Genomic DNA, 14,841 nt, shown 5'->3' on the forward strand with positions numbered 1-14,841 from the left:
CCCTTTGTGCTACCCCGTGCCAGGGCCGTCATCTTCTATTGTAGGAGGTATTAGATACTGTTGTTCTGGCTTGTTATCATCGGAGATGTCGCCGGCTGAGCATACAAACAGGCTGGTACAATTGTCGTGGCTATCGGAACCCATGTATCATCGCATCACATCAAGTGTAACGATAGTAAGATAGGTAACGGGCATTATCGCGTGTAATAGTACCTATTAGGTAAAGTAGAGTGTATTATAACCTAGACAACTCGCTACCGAGGTAGCCATCTCTTGGGATAGATTAGATACTTCTAGACCTTGCTTACCCGGCTCGGACAACAAGTATAATCCAAATCTGCGTACCTAGATTTTCCTAACCTGCATACGCGCTTTAATTTGAATTATCTTTTTTTAAGAATCTAGTGTGCAATCATGTGCTTGCAATTACATACACTTACAATTCGGAAAGTTGCAAATATAATATACTACTTGCAGCTACTGCACGCCTTGTATAAGTTACGAGCAGTTCTACTTACAAAGTAATTAAGGAACTAATACCTTATTTAGAAGTTCTTAACCTGTAAAGAGGCTTCTACGCCTCTTTTTATCATTACTAGATACTTGTACAAAGCCAGCGGACTACGTATAGTGACTAGCCACCTGCTAAGAACAGAGCTGATGTGCAAGTATAACTTATTTTTCAACTACATCTGAAGTGCTAATTGTAGCCTCTTTCCCCTAAACTCTACTACATCGTATGCTCTGCTAAGATATAAACTCCGGTTACCAAGCAAGGAGATTTCTACGAGGTCGAAGCACAAGCCGGCTTTCAGCGTACACTGTATCTACATTATCGAGATCCGCATCAACTCCAGCGTCTACCCGTCTTCGTCGTCCAACCTAGTTTGATTACTAGCTCTAATCTGCAATCTACAGGGCGAGTCTAAGTAGGCGAACCAAGGCTAGCTTTAATAACCCATGTCAAAAGCATCGAGATAGGAAACACACCTGCAATACATACATACATCCTATCACTTGACCCGTATCCAAATTCAAGCTCTACTATATCCATCAACACTCCCCTACTCAAAGGCCACCATCTCCTCGCGTGACGCAGAACCCACACAAACAATACTCAGAAACAGCGAACCATTCACCACACATCTACACAACAATAGCTTCAAACAAACTCTGTAGATTCATCCCGTTCTATTCTCCTTAGTTCTGGCCATGACGCCACATCGTTAAATCGCCCTACCCTACTAACCAACTAGCAACGACATCTTGTTGCGAAAAAATACTCGAGCACCAAAAAGGACCTCACCAAGTACCACACTGGCCCAGGAAAGTCAAGAACAATTAACAAGAAACGAAGGGTATATGCCGCGAAAGCGAGCAAACTAAGAAGTAGTACTAAAATCAACACCAGAAACTCCAAAAAGCAGACATCCTTGAAATCTGGCTTTTATGCTGCGCTTATGTTTTTGACGAGAAAAGATGAATTTGAGTGTATCGTGATCCATAAATGGGTGATTGATATGTGGTCGAAGAGCGCTGGCCGTTTCCATAGCAGAAAGCCACAGGGGGGATCTGTAGCTAGCCACAAATTCTCCGATGGGACATTCGCCTGACGAAGAGGGATTGTTGTCTCCCCCGAAGCGACAGCACTCGACACGGCAACCTCTGCGCATCGGCTGGTAGCTCGATGTCGCAGAAGGGGGGTTAAGGTTCGGTGGCTGCCGGGGCCTCACACGTACTCAGGCCAGTAGTTGTATGGCATAAGAGTAGGACCAGTCCATTTCTCGCCGTAAGGATTCGTGCGCTTGCCGGCAATGAATCCGTCGTGGGCGTGTTCAAGGACCGAGATCCATGACGAGGGTTCTGGATGCTTCATCCACTGAGATGCATTGTTAGCGTATGTTCTTTGCTTTTCCTTCTTTTGTGGGGAAGAAGCCGTTGCCAAGATACCTGCTGCAGGGACATCGGACTATAGATGCGCAGAAGCGGGGTTGGGGTGGCAACAGAACAACATGTGGAAATTTCTGTTGAGACTTACCTGGTTGTGAATGTGGTATGTCCAGGCACCCCGGAAGAAGTTCTCCAGCGTGCGGTTGTTGGGAGGGAATTTGTCTTCCTCCAAGACGTAGTCAGTAATCACACCAGCTTTTCTCAGCTCAGCCTCCTCGTCAAGCGTGGCTTGGAACGAATCGGGGTGCTCTTTGTCGCCGTGATTGGGAGTTGGCAGGGCGGCGGAAGCGGGTACGTTCTCTTCCCCGCGTTTGGCCGAGGAGTCGCTGGCAGGCATTCTGAGCTCTTTGCGTTGCGCGTCTTTGAGGTCGATGCGGTTTAGCTGTGGGCCGTCGTAGCTCTCCCATTCGTCCTTGACGCCACCAATCTTGCCCTTGAAGACTGCGCTGTAGTCCCGGATACATGGCACCGTACAGCGTCCTTCGCGGTCCCAGTTGAACTCTGTCCAGATAGGGTCAAAGGCAGCTGTCTCGAACATCTTGAACTCCTGGTCGCGTCCGTCTTTCCAAGCCATGCGACCAAGCACGCGGGGGTGGAAGTTGACGCCCATTCGGATACCGCCGTAGAGCAGGTAGGATGAGAGGGAGGAGTTTGCCGAGAGGGACATGATGGCGGTATTGTAGTCGCCGGGGTGAGGGTGTGCTGCCCATCTTTCTGCCCAAGCATGCTCTTTCGGCAGTAGAAGGGGTCGCATGTCCCGGAGCATGAGAACATCCATGTCGAAGTAAGCACCACCGTAGATGTGTAATACGATGAAGCGAACGGCATCGGATACGGCGACCGGAAGGAATGTCATCTGCTTCTGGGTCAGAACGAGCCACTGCTGGCCATCCTTGTCTTCAATAATGTTCTCGGCCACGTCCTTCTCTCCCCTGGCGTTCACCGCGCCGGGCTTGCTGTAGTAGTCGAAACCGTTCTTGTCTTCCTTGTCGGTAGCCAGTGGAATGCGGTTAGGGAACTTCCAGGGCATCACAACAATGTCACCTCGCTCGACCAGAGGCAGGAAACGGGCAAATAGAGCATCCTTGTTCAGCATGTTGTAGACGGCGTTCGGGTTGTGGTCGGTGTCAAGCCATAGCCAAAGACGAGAGCAAGCCAGGTTCTGGGTGTAGAGGTAACTCTTGATGAAGACCTCCACTCGCCAGGTCGCAGGACCAGTCCAGTACGTGTGGTATGGGATGATAGGGCCGGGGCAGGTGCCGATGTTAGTTCCGTTGGCAGCAATCGCGTCATTCACAGGGGTGTAGCTCTCGAGCGTCTTGCCGTGTCCGTCTGCGTTGATGAAGTCGGCGTTGCGGGGGTCTTGGGCGCTGGCTCGGTCGGCGGGCTCTGGCAGGCTGTAGTAGCGGTCCTCACTCTCTGCAAAGAACTTGAGGCAGTCAAAGGGCTTCCTCATCTTCTCAATGCCAGCATACGTGCCGCGGCACTCCTCAATCAGCATGTCAATGTCGGCCTCGGTATCGACATGCGGGCGGGGACCCAGGTAGTCGTCCTTGTTCTTGACGGCGGTAATGGGGCGGTTGAAGACATTGGCGTGCGGGTTGATGGTGACAGTCTTGGTGGTGCCGGCGAACTTGACCTTGACGCCCGCCTTGGTCGTCTCGATCAGCTCTGTGGGTCCAGCCTTGTCCAGGAAGGCGGGAATGCCAATCTTGCCCTTCGCAGCGACAGAGGGGTCGTTTATGAAGGTGATGACGCCGTAGATAGCAGCATAGAGCAATGCCGCCAGTACGAGGTTCTTGCACAGGGTGAAGACTGCGCGGACTTTGGATCCTTCCGCCATATCGATAAGCTAACGGGCGACGACCCGAAGCAGCGTTTCCCAGGTATTATTCGACAATCGCCAGTTTCGCGTAGGTGTGTAGGTTCGGTGTAGGCTCAGTGGAGGTGCGAGGATTGCGGTGCCCAGGTGGAGGCTAGCAGGCGCACGTGTTGAAAGGGCGGTCGAGGTCGCGACGAGGCGTTGGGGTCGCAATGTTGGAAACACGATGTTGTCGCACAACGCAATCTTCGCAAAAGGATATATTAGGGAGGATTATCGGGCGCAGCGTGCAGGTGCGTGCATTAGGTGATACGGAGTTTGGTCCTACGCGGGTCTGGGAGGCTGTGAAAGCGGGTCGTAGGCGCGAATGGGCGTGAGCGTGATAGGTTTCGAGTGGCCTGCGGGGAATTCGACACCAGAGGCAGGATCGCACAGTGCACAACGGTCAAGGACAGACGGGAATGAAAGACAGGTCGGCACCAAGGAGCGGAGGCGGCGTGGAAATGAAATCAGGCTGCGGGTTGTGGACTGCACCAGACCACGACAGTTCGGGGTTCAAAGCAGCTAGCCTAATTTCCCTGCACGCCGCGCCCCATGCTGACCCGCCCACCACTCCCCCTGAGCACTACCGCACAACTGTTGATGTTTGACAGCTCTGCTAACGGCTTTTGTTATTGTCGCACCGGTTTTTATATCGCGCACGCAAATTCTGCATTCCTCCCCTTCACGTCTGTGCTGTGTTGATGCGCCTTCCTCGCGACGGTGGCTCCTTCCCCTAGGGCCGTCTTCCCGTCCCCATGCGGAAGCGACAGCCCCAAGCGAACTGAGGTCTCTCACCTTGCACGCCTTGCCCGCCTGGTGACTTGTGACTACACCTGTGCCCACCATCGCTTGCATGGTCCCCATTAATGCTGCGACACTCCTGTCTGAAGGCTTTCACTGCCCTATCACCGCCCCGATTATCTCTCCTCGCCCCCAGACGATCTTACTCGGCCGTCACCGCTCTCCCACGATGTGAACGCATCGAGATCCCCTGTCGGTCAAACGGCTCCATTACGGTTGAGTGAGTCTTCTTCCGTCTTGTCTTCACATGACGTTGTCTGCCCTTCGATCCTGCCTCTCGTTGTTGCAATTGCCCGGGGAATCCTCCGTCTGCTGTGCGATGACCTCACAGCGCTTTGCTCCTCCGCAATCCAACACCATGCCCCGCCCTAAGCGAGCGTACCTCAGATCGCAGCTTCTGGGCAGCATCTTGGCTTCTTCTGGTACTAACCCTCTTTAGCGTATTCCATGCATCAGCATCTAAAGCTCCGGTCCTGCTTTACCTGCCCCCAGGACCAGTAGTGCCAGAGAGCTCAGATGAAGACGAACGCGTTATCACAACGCTAAAAGAGTCAAGTGCTGGGACTATCGTGCGTATCAACTACCGCGCGTCGTCGGCGCGTCAGTATCCGACCCCATGTCACGATGTGCTGCTTGGCTACGATTGGGTCCGCGAGCATATCCTTATCGATGAATTCAAACGGCCTTATCTAGCTCGGATGGGTGTATGCGGAGAACTCGTAGGTGGCTCATTGGCAACGATGCTGGCTCTGACAGAGTGTCGTGTTGGGGAGAGTCGAATCGGCGCTGCAGCCATCAACAATCCGATTGTAGATTGGGTGTTCCCAGATGAGCTTCCAGTCGTCCAGCCGGAGGATCTTCCCGAGCCGCAATATGGCGACGAAACCCAACTTCCAGCTGATGAAGACATGGCTGGTTCATTGGCGATTCGCGAGGCTATAGAGAATCTGCAACCTGAAAAGAAGCGTGGCAGGAAACGATTGTCCAAAACACCGCCGCCGACATCTTGGCAAGCTTATGGAGAGAACGAAATTATACCCACGATGATTTTGTCGGAAAGGCGTGACGTTCTATTTAGGAAGCCGCAGGATTACTTCGATCGATTCGCATCTCCACTGCACTTCTTCCGTTCTCCTCATGCGCAACTTACCCTGCCGCCACAAGACGACATCTTCGCATCACAGCAACCAGACGAGCTTCTCGACATCGAGACTCAGATGGCCATGAATCACTATGCGACTTTCGAGGATGCCATCAAAGCCCCACCGGCAGTACCAACGCTGAGCAGATGTCGTGCCTACGCTCGGAGCTATCCCCCAGCCGGCACGAGACTAAGTCTACCGATATGGAACGTCACGACCGGACTGCAGAGTCCGCTGAACGATACCACAAACGATCTAGCCAAGCACCTTCGACGCAGCATCGCCCGCCAGATCTTAAAAACGCATTCTGGGCGATCCCGCTGGCACGACGCAGCAGAGAAGAAGCAATACGAAGAAATCGCCCAAGACAGAGTCGAACTAACCTCCTACGAAGGCGTAGGACTCTGGTCCCAGCAAGACCCAGACCCAGCAACAAGACCACGAGTAGAAGAGATCGGAGCATGGATGAAAAGACAATTAGAACCCGGTTCCTTCTAGACCATCAAAAAACGAACATGACGATATCTCCCAACTTATACTCTAACTCACAATCCAAGTCCACACCGCTCAATCTCCTGCAGAGCCTTCTTCTCACATTTTTTCTTTTCCCACGCAGCCACCTCCACCACCACAGCCTTCTTCCCACATATCTCTCTCTTATACGTAACCCCCATCCCACAATCCTGCACAGCACCCAGCACATAATGATCCAGTTCTATATATCCCCAATGCGCCGCCTCAACCCTGACAACAGCCCAACTACTCCAGTGCAACAACGGCACCCGCGGCCTCCCCTCTATCCCATCCCCTTCCCTAACGTAATCACTCAGCCCAGCTATCCGCTTCCCACGCGCACTTTCCACCTCTTCATCTGGTAGGAAGGGTAAAAGCACCTCGCAGCTCGATTCCGCGCCCACTGACAGCGGAAAGTAGGGAAGGGGATCGCTGGCATTGTGACGGTCCCTATGCAAGACGGGCGGTTCGGTAATCGAGGTGCGTGTCTTTTTTGTCTTCGGGTTGTGCGTGCGGCGTGAGATGATGTAGTTCATCTGATTCTCCTCCAACAACCCCAGCAACGCACGCACTTCCACACGCTCAGGATGCGGAACCAGAAACTCAAAGAACCCACGTTTTTTAGTTTGTTGGTAGGATGGTAGGATCAACCAAGGAAACGTCGAGCTCACACCCCATCTCCGCGTACACCTCGTCTCCACACCACCATCTTGTATCCGCAGCGGAATCACACCCCGTTCTAACAACCGGTGTAACGCCCATCGGTGTTTCTTGTTAGTTCCGTATTCATTTATCAAGCGCCGTTGGATTGTTGATAGATGAGCAGCATGGAAAGGCGTATGCTCTGTCTTTATCTCGCCCTTCTGCGCCAGACCGATCAACCCGTATAACGTCGTCCAATCGTTTGTTAACCAGGGTTCTTGCCATGAGGTTGCTAGGTCGGCGGCTTCATCTTTTGTTTGAATGATTTTTTGGCGGCGGGCGGAGGCGAGAGAGCGGAAGAGGGGGATGGAGAGGAGGATGAGGAGTTTGAATAGGGTGGATAGGGTGAGGAGGGAGCTTGAGGGTTGGGAGTCACCGGGCTGAATTGTGTGGTCCGCGACGTAGGTTGTTGCTGTTGTTAGGACGGCGGTGATTGTGGATGTTGTTGCCATGCTGGAAATGGGTTGTAGGTGTCTTATTGGTGTTGCGATGGATATGGTGTCTACATGGTATACTACTTCTTCGCCGAGATGTTGAACAGCTGAGCCTCCATTGTGTATGGATGCAAGGCAAAGCGCGTCATCTTTGTTTTCCGTTGTTTGGTCAGTTCGTCAATGAGGGTTTTGGCGGCTTTTGTCCAGATCCGGCGTACTTCCATTGCTTTGTCCACTCGTGAGGAGAAAAAAAACGACATGCGCACGTTGTGTCAACTTTGTCCACTGAAGACAATGAACCTGAAAAGTTTAGTTTCTTGATCTTTGCGAAGATGGCTAGGCGCTGTGGACTGGAGACATTGCACGAGTCAGACGCAAGGACGATTGATAGCATGTGAAGCTCGCGTTGACAGAGGCGGGTCATATTGCTGTATTGCGATTATCTTCATACCTAGGTATCTATAAGCGATGCCAGACGTCTTCCCCACCTATTAAACGCCTCAAGGCCTAGACGAACAATCCTGTCCCAGGCCCTTTCGTAGACTACCAAATTATGCTATCCCATACATAATGACAGCGCGTAGAATACGTCATCCATGTTATCCCCCAGACCAAAGCCCAACTCAAATGACAGCCCACCCTAACTCGATCATCTACAAATCAATCAGCGGCTCATCCACAACCTTCTGCTGCTGAACTGGCAACTGATTCTGCGGCGCAGACGGGAAACTCTCCGGTCCATAACCACCCGTCGCATACGGTGCGGATTGCCACGCCGAAGACTGCTGCTGCTGGGGCGCTTGCTGTTGCTGTTGCCAGTACTGTTGGGGAGGGGGCGCTTGTTGCGGAGCTTGTTGTTGCTGTGGAGGTGCCTGCTGCTGCTGCTGCGGTGGGGGTGCCTGTTGCTGTTGAGCCTGTGGCTGGTCTTGCCTGGGGTACGGAGGGTTCTGCCACGCAGTCGTAGGCTGTGCGGGTGGTGAGATGGGCGTCTGCTGTGGTGGAGCTCGAGTGTATGCTTGTGGGGAGGGAGGTTGCTGTTGTTGGGATGGCTGAGAGCCGTAGCTTTGGCTTCGCTGCATTGGCGGCTGAGAGGGTTGCGCTGCAGCGTTGTCTCCGTAGTAGAAGCTAGCGCTCTCTGCGTCAGACACCGGAGGTGCTTGCGATGGATATCCTGAGGACTGTTGTGGCGGGTACTGTTGATTCGATACTTGACGCTGGAGTTGTGGTGAAGCAGGGTTCGGGTACGAAGTATTAGGTGGCGGTTGTGCGAGGTTGGGGTATGGTTGTGAGGGTTGTTGATATTGATCTTGCGGTGGAGCGTAGGACTGTGGTCGTTTGTCGAACTGTGGGTAGGGTGCTTGGTAACCGCCACCGTATTGCGATTGCGGTTGTCCGTATGCACTGGATGGGTCTGCGTTTCCTGTGTAGTAGTTCTCACCGGATCCCGGTACTCCTGACTGCTGTATGCTTGGGTATAGGTTGGATGCCGGCCGTTGTGATGAAGCAGGGAGACCGTACATGGCGTTGGTCTGGTTGCTGTATGTGCTCGAAAGTCTCTCCTCGAGCATGCGATCGTAGTATCGAACGACGGTTGACAGCTTCGCGTGTAGGTCAAGTAGTGTGTCTGCTCCCGTTAGTACAGTTCCGATGGCGCGGAGGTGTAACATACCATGCTTGCTCATAGTCTCGCCATAGGTACGGGCAAGCTTCGGTCTCAGCTTTCCAATGCTCTCGTACAGCTCTTGTATCTGTGGTTCCCGCAGGATAGTGCCAGGCGCTTGATGTTGTAACCGGTCGACCAATGTGGAGAAGAGGTTGATGTTCTCGGCTTCGACAGGCGTGAGCTCGTAATCGTTCTTAGGCGCAACAAAAGGTGCTGATCCGTTCGCATTGGAGGCCTGTTCCCGGAAGGTCGTGGCATACTTCTTCTTTTGTTCTTCCATGTCAGCCAAGGAAGCTGCAATAGCGGCAGCCAGGTCAGCATCCTCCTCCTCTTCGGGCTGTTTCTTGCTCGTCCCATTCGTTGGCTTGGATTGTGACTGCAACTGCGACTGAGGCACAAAGCCGGAAGAGCTGTTTCCCTTGGCTTCGTCCAGACTCATCTCCAGCGCTCGCTTCAAGTCAGCATCGAAGCTGTCCTCGACGCGCGCATTCCGCGGCTCCATTGAGCCCTGATATAGCGTCCTCTGTGGCTTGGGGGTGTCGAAGACTCTCGGGAGCGGTGTTCCTCGTGAACGTTCGGTAAGCTTCGCATGGCAGCCATCGTCGACGCGCACAGGGTCCATGATGCCGAGATGGGGTAACGGAATGCTCTTGCTCGAGCACGCGCCGCAGAAGACGTTTCCGCAGTTGCGACAGTGGTGCTTCCGGTTCGTGAAGGTGAAGGGCGTGCGGCATCGCATGCAGACGTCGGAGTCGGTCCACTCGGGGGGCTGGAATGTGTTAGTCTGTAGTAGCTGCACATATATAGATAACCTACTGCACTACTGTCAAGCATACTGGAGGAGATGTTCTCCTTTGGGGGGAAGTGGTAGCCTTCCCGTTGCAGGCTGTAGTAGACCTCGTTGATGTAGCTGAGGTTCTGGCGCCCTTCAGCGGCAGTCGCCCATGATTGTATAAGTTCGAGCATCTTGTTCTTCACATCGTTGTTGGGTGCGACGGTCGGGGGTGCCTTGAGTAGGGACGTCATATTATCGAGGAACTCGCGGGAAGCTATCTCTTGGATGAAGTGGGCGCCGCCGTTCTTAACGCACGTGTCTGTGAGCTGGGAGGATTAGCAGAACTCGTGATGTTTCTATAGAGTGATTCATACGTTCAAGGTGGCAAGCTGGACGTTGGGGTTCTTATTCCCTATCCTCTTCTTCAATGCGCGCATGGCATCTCTAGGCTGCACCGTCTTGGAGCGAATAACGTCGGATATCTCGAGGTTGAGGGGCATGTCCTCTCTGATGTGTGTTAGCATGTGTTTCGAATATTACAGACATCTCGGCTCAGCTCGTACAGGCTCGAAGAGGTGGCGCGCTCGATCTGCTCGTCGAGCGCGCCGGTGGTCGAGGACCCGAACCAGCCCGCCATGATGTAGGGCGCTCCCAGTGGGTGAATGAATTCTTAGGTGTCAGATGTAAATCGGTGTACTTTGGTAGCTGCTTCGACTTCTGTTTAAAGTTGCGGCTGGGTGGAGAGTAGCGCGTGGGGATAGTCGCTGTGGTGGTTAGGTAGCAAGCTGTCCGAGGTGAGGGCTTGGCGATGACGCCGGACGCCTCTGAGCCGCATCCACCGACGCATGCTTCAACCCTGCGAATCGCGGGACGGCCATCCACGCCCAACGCCTTCACTCACGATACCCAAATCTCCCCTGGCACCCGCCCGCTGCTGTAGAATCGCCGCCCGTATATTGCACGCCACTGCCCAATCACGCGCTACCCGATCCGCCCCGCATTCCCGATCAACACTGCCTCTCTGGCCACACGTACGCGTATTCGACTGCGGGTCTCGATACATCCAGGTGCGCCTTGCTCGGACTCGAGAACATGCACGCCTGCCCGCCGATTAAAGTGTGTTTGTGAGTGCGGCACCTCCTCCGCCGCCCTCAGCACCTCCTTCGCCCACCTACACCACCACCACCGCCATGAACGGCTACACCAATGGCGCGCACGGCGTCGGCGCAGACGGATGGGGAAGCGGCGACGGCGCCGGGGACTCCAGAGGCCCAGTTGGCCCATTCCCGCCCATCGCCGAAATCATAGCCTCCGCGACAGACACGGCCGACTCGCTAAAACACCATTCGGTACTCATCCAACATCGCCTCAGTCAGGGACAAGACCGAACAGCCTGGAGCCTACGTTGACGTTGGGTGACCCCAATTTGCATGTTTATGTCCATGTAGGCTACAGGCGTGTTCGGTCTGTTCCTGGACGAGGTGATTCGTTTAGCATGCCAGGCGCTGACCATGCACAGATCAAACTCCTCCTTGAACGAGCCAAGGGGCACTTCAATTCGGCCAAGAACATGCTCAACAACCGCTCTCCCGCCGGCGCCTACTGGGAATACATTGTCGCATACCAGATCGTCGCCGAACTGATACCCACCCACCGCGACTACTACGACAAGATCAACGGCAGCCGAAGCCAGATCCACCGCGACTTCAACGAGCTCATGAAAGAGATCAAGTCAAATGAAGAGCGGTTTGTGCGCATAAAGGACATTATAAAGAACGACAACAAGAGGAATGGCGCCCATCACAGGACTACCTCCACACCTCCCTCTACAACACAAAGCAATCGCAATGGCATGATTGCGATGCGCAAAGACGACGAGCTGATGCTTCCTGAAGTCCCTACCGGGCTGCCAAACGGTCGAGCTTCACCTGCGGCCTCTCTGGATTCTTCACGGAGAAAACCCCCCGTGCAACCGAAGCCGCAATCGCTGCATGGCCGGGCCGTGCACCAAAGCATATCGAATGTAAACGGAGTAAATGACCTTGCTCAGCGGTTCGCAAATCTGAGAGGGACCGGTCCGCTAGTTGATACATCGCCTCGCCCCAGCCAGGATCTGTCCGTCAAGATGCCCTCTCCTGCAGACTACCACTCTACAAATCGGATTATCGGTCCGCGGGGTATGCCTCCACCGCCCCTTCACATGCCGCCGCCACCACCGAAGCTGCCTCTAGATACTCAGTTCGCGGCCTCACTACCGAAGGAGCCTAGCCCTACCTATAGTCCAGCGAGGAACATCTCAGGTCCTTCGAGCATCAACGCACCTCGGAGTACACCCAGGAGTTTGAACGGAACCGGGGGTCGTACCAACTCACTCGCAGCGTCCAGTGCATCAGCGTATGCACCGAATGCAAACAGTGCGCCCGACTCATACTTTCCCGCACAGACCCTCCGAGACGGCAATGGAAGAACAAGGTCTGTCAGCAAAACGGTCGAACTTGAGATTGATGCTAGTATGCTTTACGACTACTACCGCATGTACAACGTACTCACCATCGACGTGCGGGACAGAACAGACTTCGACGCGGGACACATCTTCGTGCGGAACATCATGTGCATAGAGCCCTTGACCCTGCGCGATGGCGACTCTGCCGAACAGCTTCTAGACCGTCTCATCATATCGCCGGATGAGGAACAGGACATGTTCGACAAGAGGGCCGACTTTGATGTAGTCGTATATTACGATGAGTCGACAAAGAACATCGACTTCATGCATAGACACAACCGATCTGATAGCGAAATTGCGTTAAAGCGGTTATTTGATACCCTGCACGAGTTCAACGCGGACAAACCGCTCAGGCGACCTCCGGTTCTTCTCAAAGGTGGTCTTGACGCTTGGATGGACCTGGTGGGCCCACAGGCTTTGAAGACGTCGAACACTGCTGGGCAAGTGGCTGCTGGTCAAACGCGGGCTCGGGCTATTCGACGATCGCCAGCTGCCAGCCATATCGCGAGGAACAATACGCAAAGAAGATCAAAACGTGAATACGTTCCCATGGATCAAGAAGAGCAGCAACAGTGGCTGGAGGAAGCTCGAAAGGGGCGTGCGGCAGTGGAAGTCCCTCCGGCAGATGGTGAAGATGAAGACGAGCCTACGCAGGACTTCTATCGTTCGACAGAAGAGTTCCTACGCCGATACCCCGATGTTGAAGCCGAGCAGTCATCCATGATGTACCCGTCCAAGTTCCAGTCGACCAACCAATACGTCGCACCTGCTATACCCGTTGCGCCTTCGCGGCCGCCGCCCTCTGTTCCTAGGGTGAGCTACAGTGGCGTACACGATCGGCAAGAACAGAACCGCAATGTCGTCTACAACGGACAACCTCAGTTTAGTAACTTGAGGCTACATAGGACGGGCCTGCTGAATTTTGGCGTCACGTGCTACATGAACTCGGTGGTGCAGTGTCTCAGTGGGCACCTGTTGCTTTCAGACCTGTTCCTCACCGGACGATATCAGCGAGATCTTCAACGAGACAATTGGAAGGGAACAAAGGGGATTTTGCCGGAGGCGTACGCGACGCTACTGTCTAATCTGTACAAGGGCGATGTCACGTCCGTGCGCCCAAGCACATTCAGGGTAAGTCGGAGATGGAAGCAGAAGATAGGCATGGCTAACTTTGAACAGCGCATTTGCGGACACTTCAACTCGCAGTGGGGCATTGATGAGCAGCAAGACGCCAAGGAGTTCCTGGAATTCGTTTTGGACTACATGCACGAAGACTTGAACCTAACATGGAACAAGCCGCCACTCAAGCCACTCTCGGACCAGGAAGAGTTGCAACGAGAAAGATTCCCCCGCCAGTATTCAGCAATGATTGAGTGGCGGAGATACCAGCACCGGGACATGTCTGTCATCGGTGGTCTCTTCGCCGGTCAGCACGCTTCACAGCTTACATGCCAGACATGCGGCGTGACAAGTACAACATATGAAGCTTTCTGGAGTATCAGCGTAGAGATTCCTCGGGACGGCGAATGCGATCTACGTCACTGTCTAAACTCATACTGCGCACCAGAGCGTCTAGCAGGAGACGAACTATGGCGCTGCCCTCGCTGCAAGAAAGACCGCGAAGCCGTAAAGAAAATCACCATCACCCGCGCCCCCGACACCCTCGTCATCCACTTCAAGCGTTTCAGCGCCTCGCGCACCGAAAGCGCACGCAAAGTCCGGACGCCTGTTAACTTCCCGCTCCAACGCCTCGACATGGGTCCCTTTGTCGAGCCACCCATGACGCCAGAACAAGAAAGATATGTGTCGGAAAAGGCCCGAGATGGACCTGCACAACTTGCTGGCGTAAAGAGCGATCCCACTATGAATGGGCCGTATGTGTACAACGCCTACGCTGTTATCTGGCATATCGGTGCTACGCTCGGAAGCGGACATTACATCGCTTTTGTCAAGGACAAGTCTAGGGGATGTTGGCGCAGTTTCAACGATGATAAGATTACGGACTTTGATCCCGGGAATCTGCCTCCGCACAACCGTCTGCAGAATGAGAAGGCGTATATTGTTTTCTATGAGAGGGAGAGGGTCGCTGGTGGTGCTTTCTAGCAACACACATGTTGATAACACGTCCAGCGCGTTTGGTTGAGTGTTTACGCGTTATTTGACTTTTGGCGCTGCATCTTGGGAAGTTTGGGTAGCGACAGTCTTGTTCAGATTATACTTTGCGCATGCGACGAATTATGCTCTGGGACGAACGGGGCATTGCATACTTGGCGTTGGGATTATATACCTTGTCGAATATCATTCCGTTGAGACGCACCATTCGTTTGTTACCTTTACATGTAAACTTACTGTGATGCTTGAGCACCTTGGATACAGCGGGATAGGCACTACGGATGGCTACCATCTGTGCCGCATTGTGTGAAAGACTTGACTGTAGGAATATACATTACCTCAGATGCTGCCTACTAATGAAATTTCAATAGTACGTACACTG

At 53.6% G+C, this 14,841-nt stretch overlaps 4 protein-coding genes across 4 annotated transcripts; 2 read left to right on the top strand and 2 right to left on the bottom strand.

Moving 5' to 3' along the window:
• Positions 1–1,729: 1,729 nt before the first annotated feature.
• J4E90_010840 (uncharacterized protein) lies at positions 1,730–3,793 on the bottom strand (the record flags this gene model as incomplete). The annotated part of the gene is made up of 2 exons (XM_051440352.1): positions 1,730–1,879; positions 2,039–3,793. The coding sequence occupies 2 exons, from the start codon at positions 3,791–3,793 to the stop codon at positions 1,730–1,732; spliced, it is 1,905 nt and encodes a 634-aa protein (XP_051285796.1).
• A 1,180-nt stretch (positions 3,794–4,973) lies between these two features.
• On the top strand, positions 4,974–6,255 carry J4E90_010841 (uncharacterized protein; the record flags this gene model as incomplete). The annotated part of the gene is made up of 2 exons (XM_051440353.1): positions 4,974–4,993; positions 5,055–6,255. 2 exons carry the CDS (start codon positions 4,974–4,976, stop codon positions 6,253–6,255), a joined length of 1,221 nt encoding a protein of 406 aa, XP_051285797.1.
• Positions 6,256–8,059: 1,804 nt separating this feature from the next.
• VPS27 (Vacuolar protein-sorting-associated protein 27) lies at positions 8,060–10,481 on the bottom strand (the record flags this gene model as incomplete). The annotated part of the gene is made up of 5 exons (XM_051440354.1): positions 8,060–9,030; positions 9,076–9,838; positions 9,886–10,170; positions 10,219–10,351; positions 10,408–10,481. The coding sequence occupies 5 exons, from the start codon at positions 10,479–10,481 to the stop codon at positions 8,060–8,062; spliced, it is 2,226 nt and encodes a 741-aa protein (XP_051285798.1).
• A 553-nt stretch (positions 10,482–11,034) lies between these two features.
• J4E90_010843 (uncharacterized protein) lies at positions 11,035–14,450 on the top strand (the record flags this gene model as incomplete). Its single annotated transcript, XM_051440355.1, has 3 exons — positions 11,035–11,193; positions 11,364–13,478; positions 13,527–14,450. 3 exons carry the CDS (start codon positions 11,035–11,037, stop codon positions 14,448–14,450), a joined length of 3,198 nt encoding a protein of 1,065 aa, XP_051285799.1.
• Between the last annotated feature and the right edge of the window lie 391 nt (positions 14,451–14,841).

This window comes from Alternaria incomplexa, assembly GCF_024043165.1.
Source record: "Alternaria incomplexa strain BMP 0042 chromosome Unknown scaffold_28, whole genome shotgun sequence".
In the NCBI taxonomy this organism is placed as follows: domain Eukaryota; kingdom Fungi; phylum Ascomycota; class Dothideomycetes; order Pleosporales; family Pleosporaceae; genus Alternaria; species Alternaria incomplexa.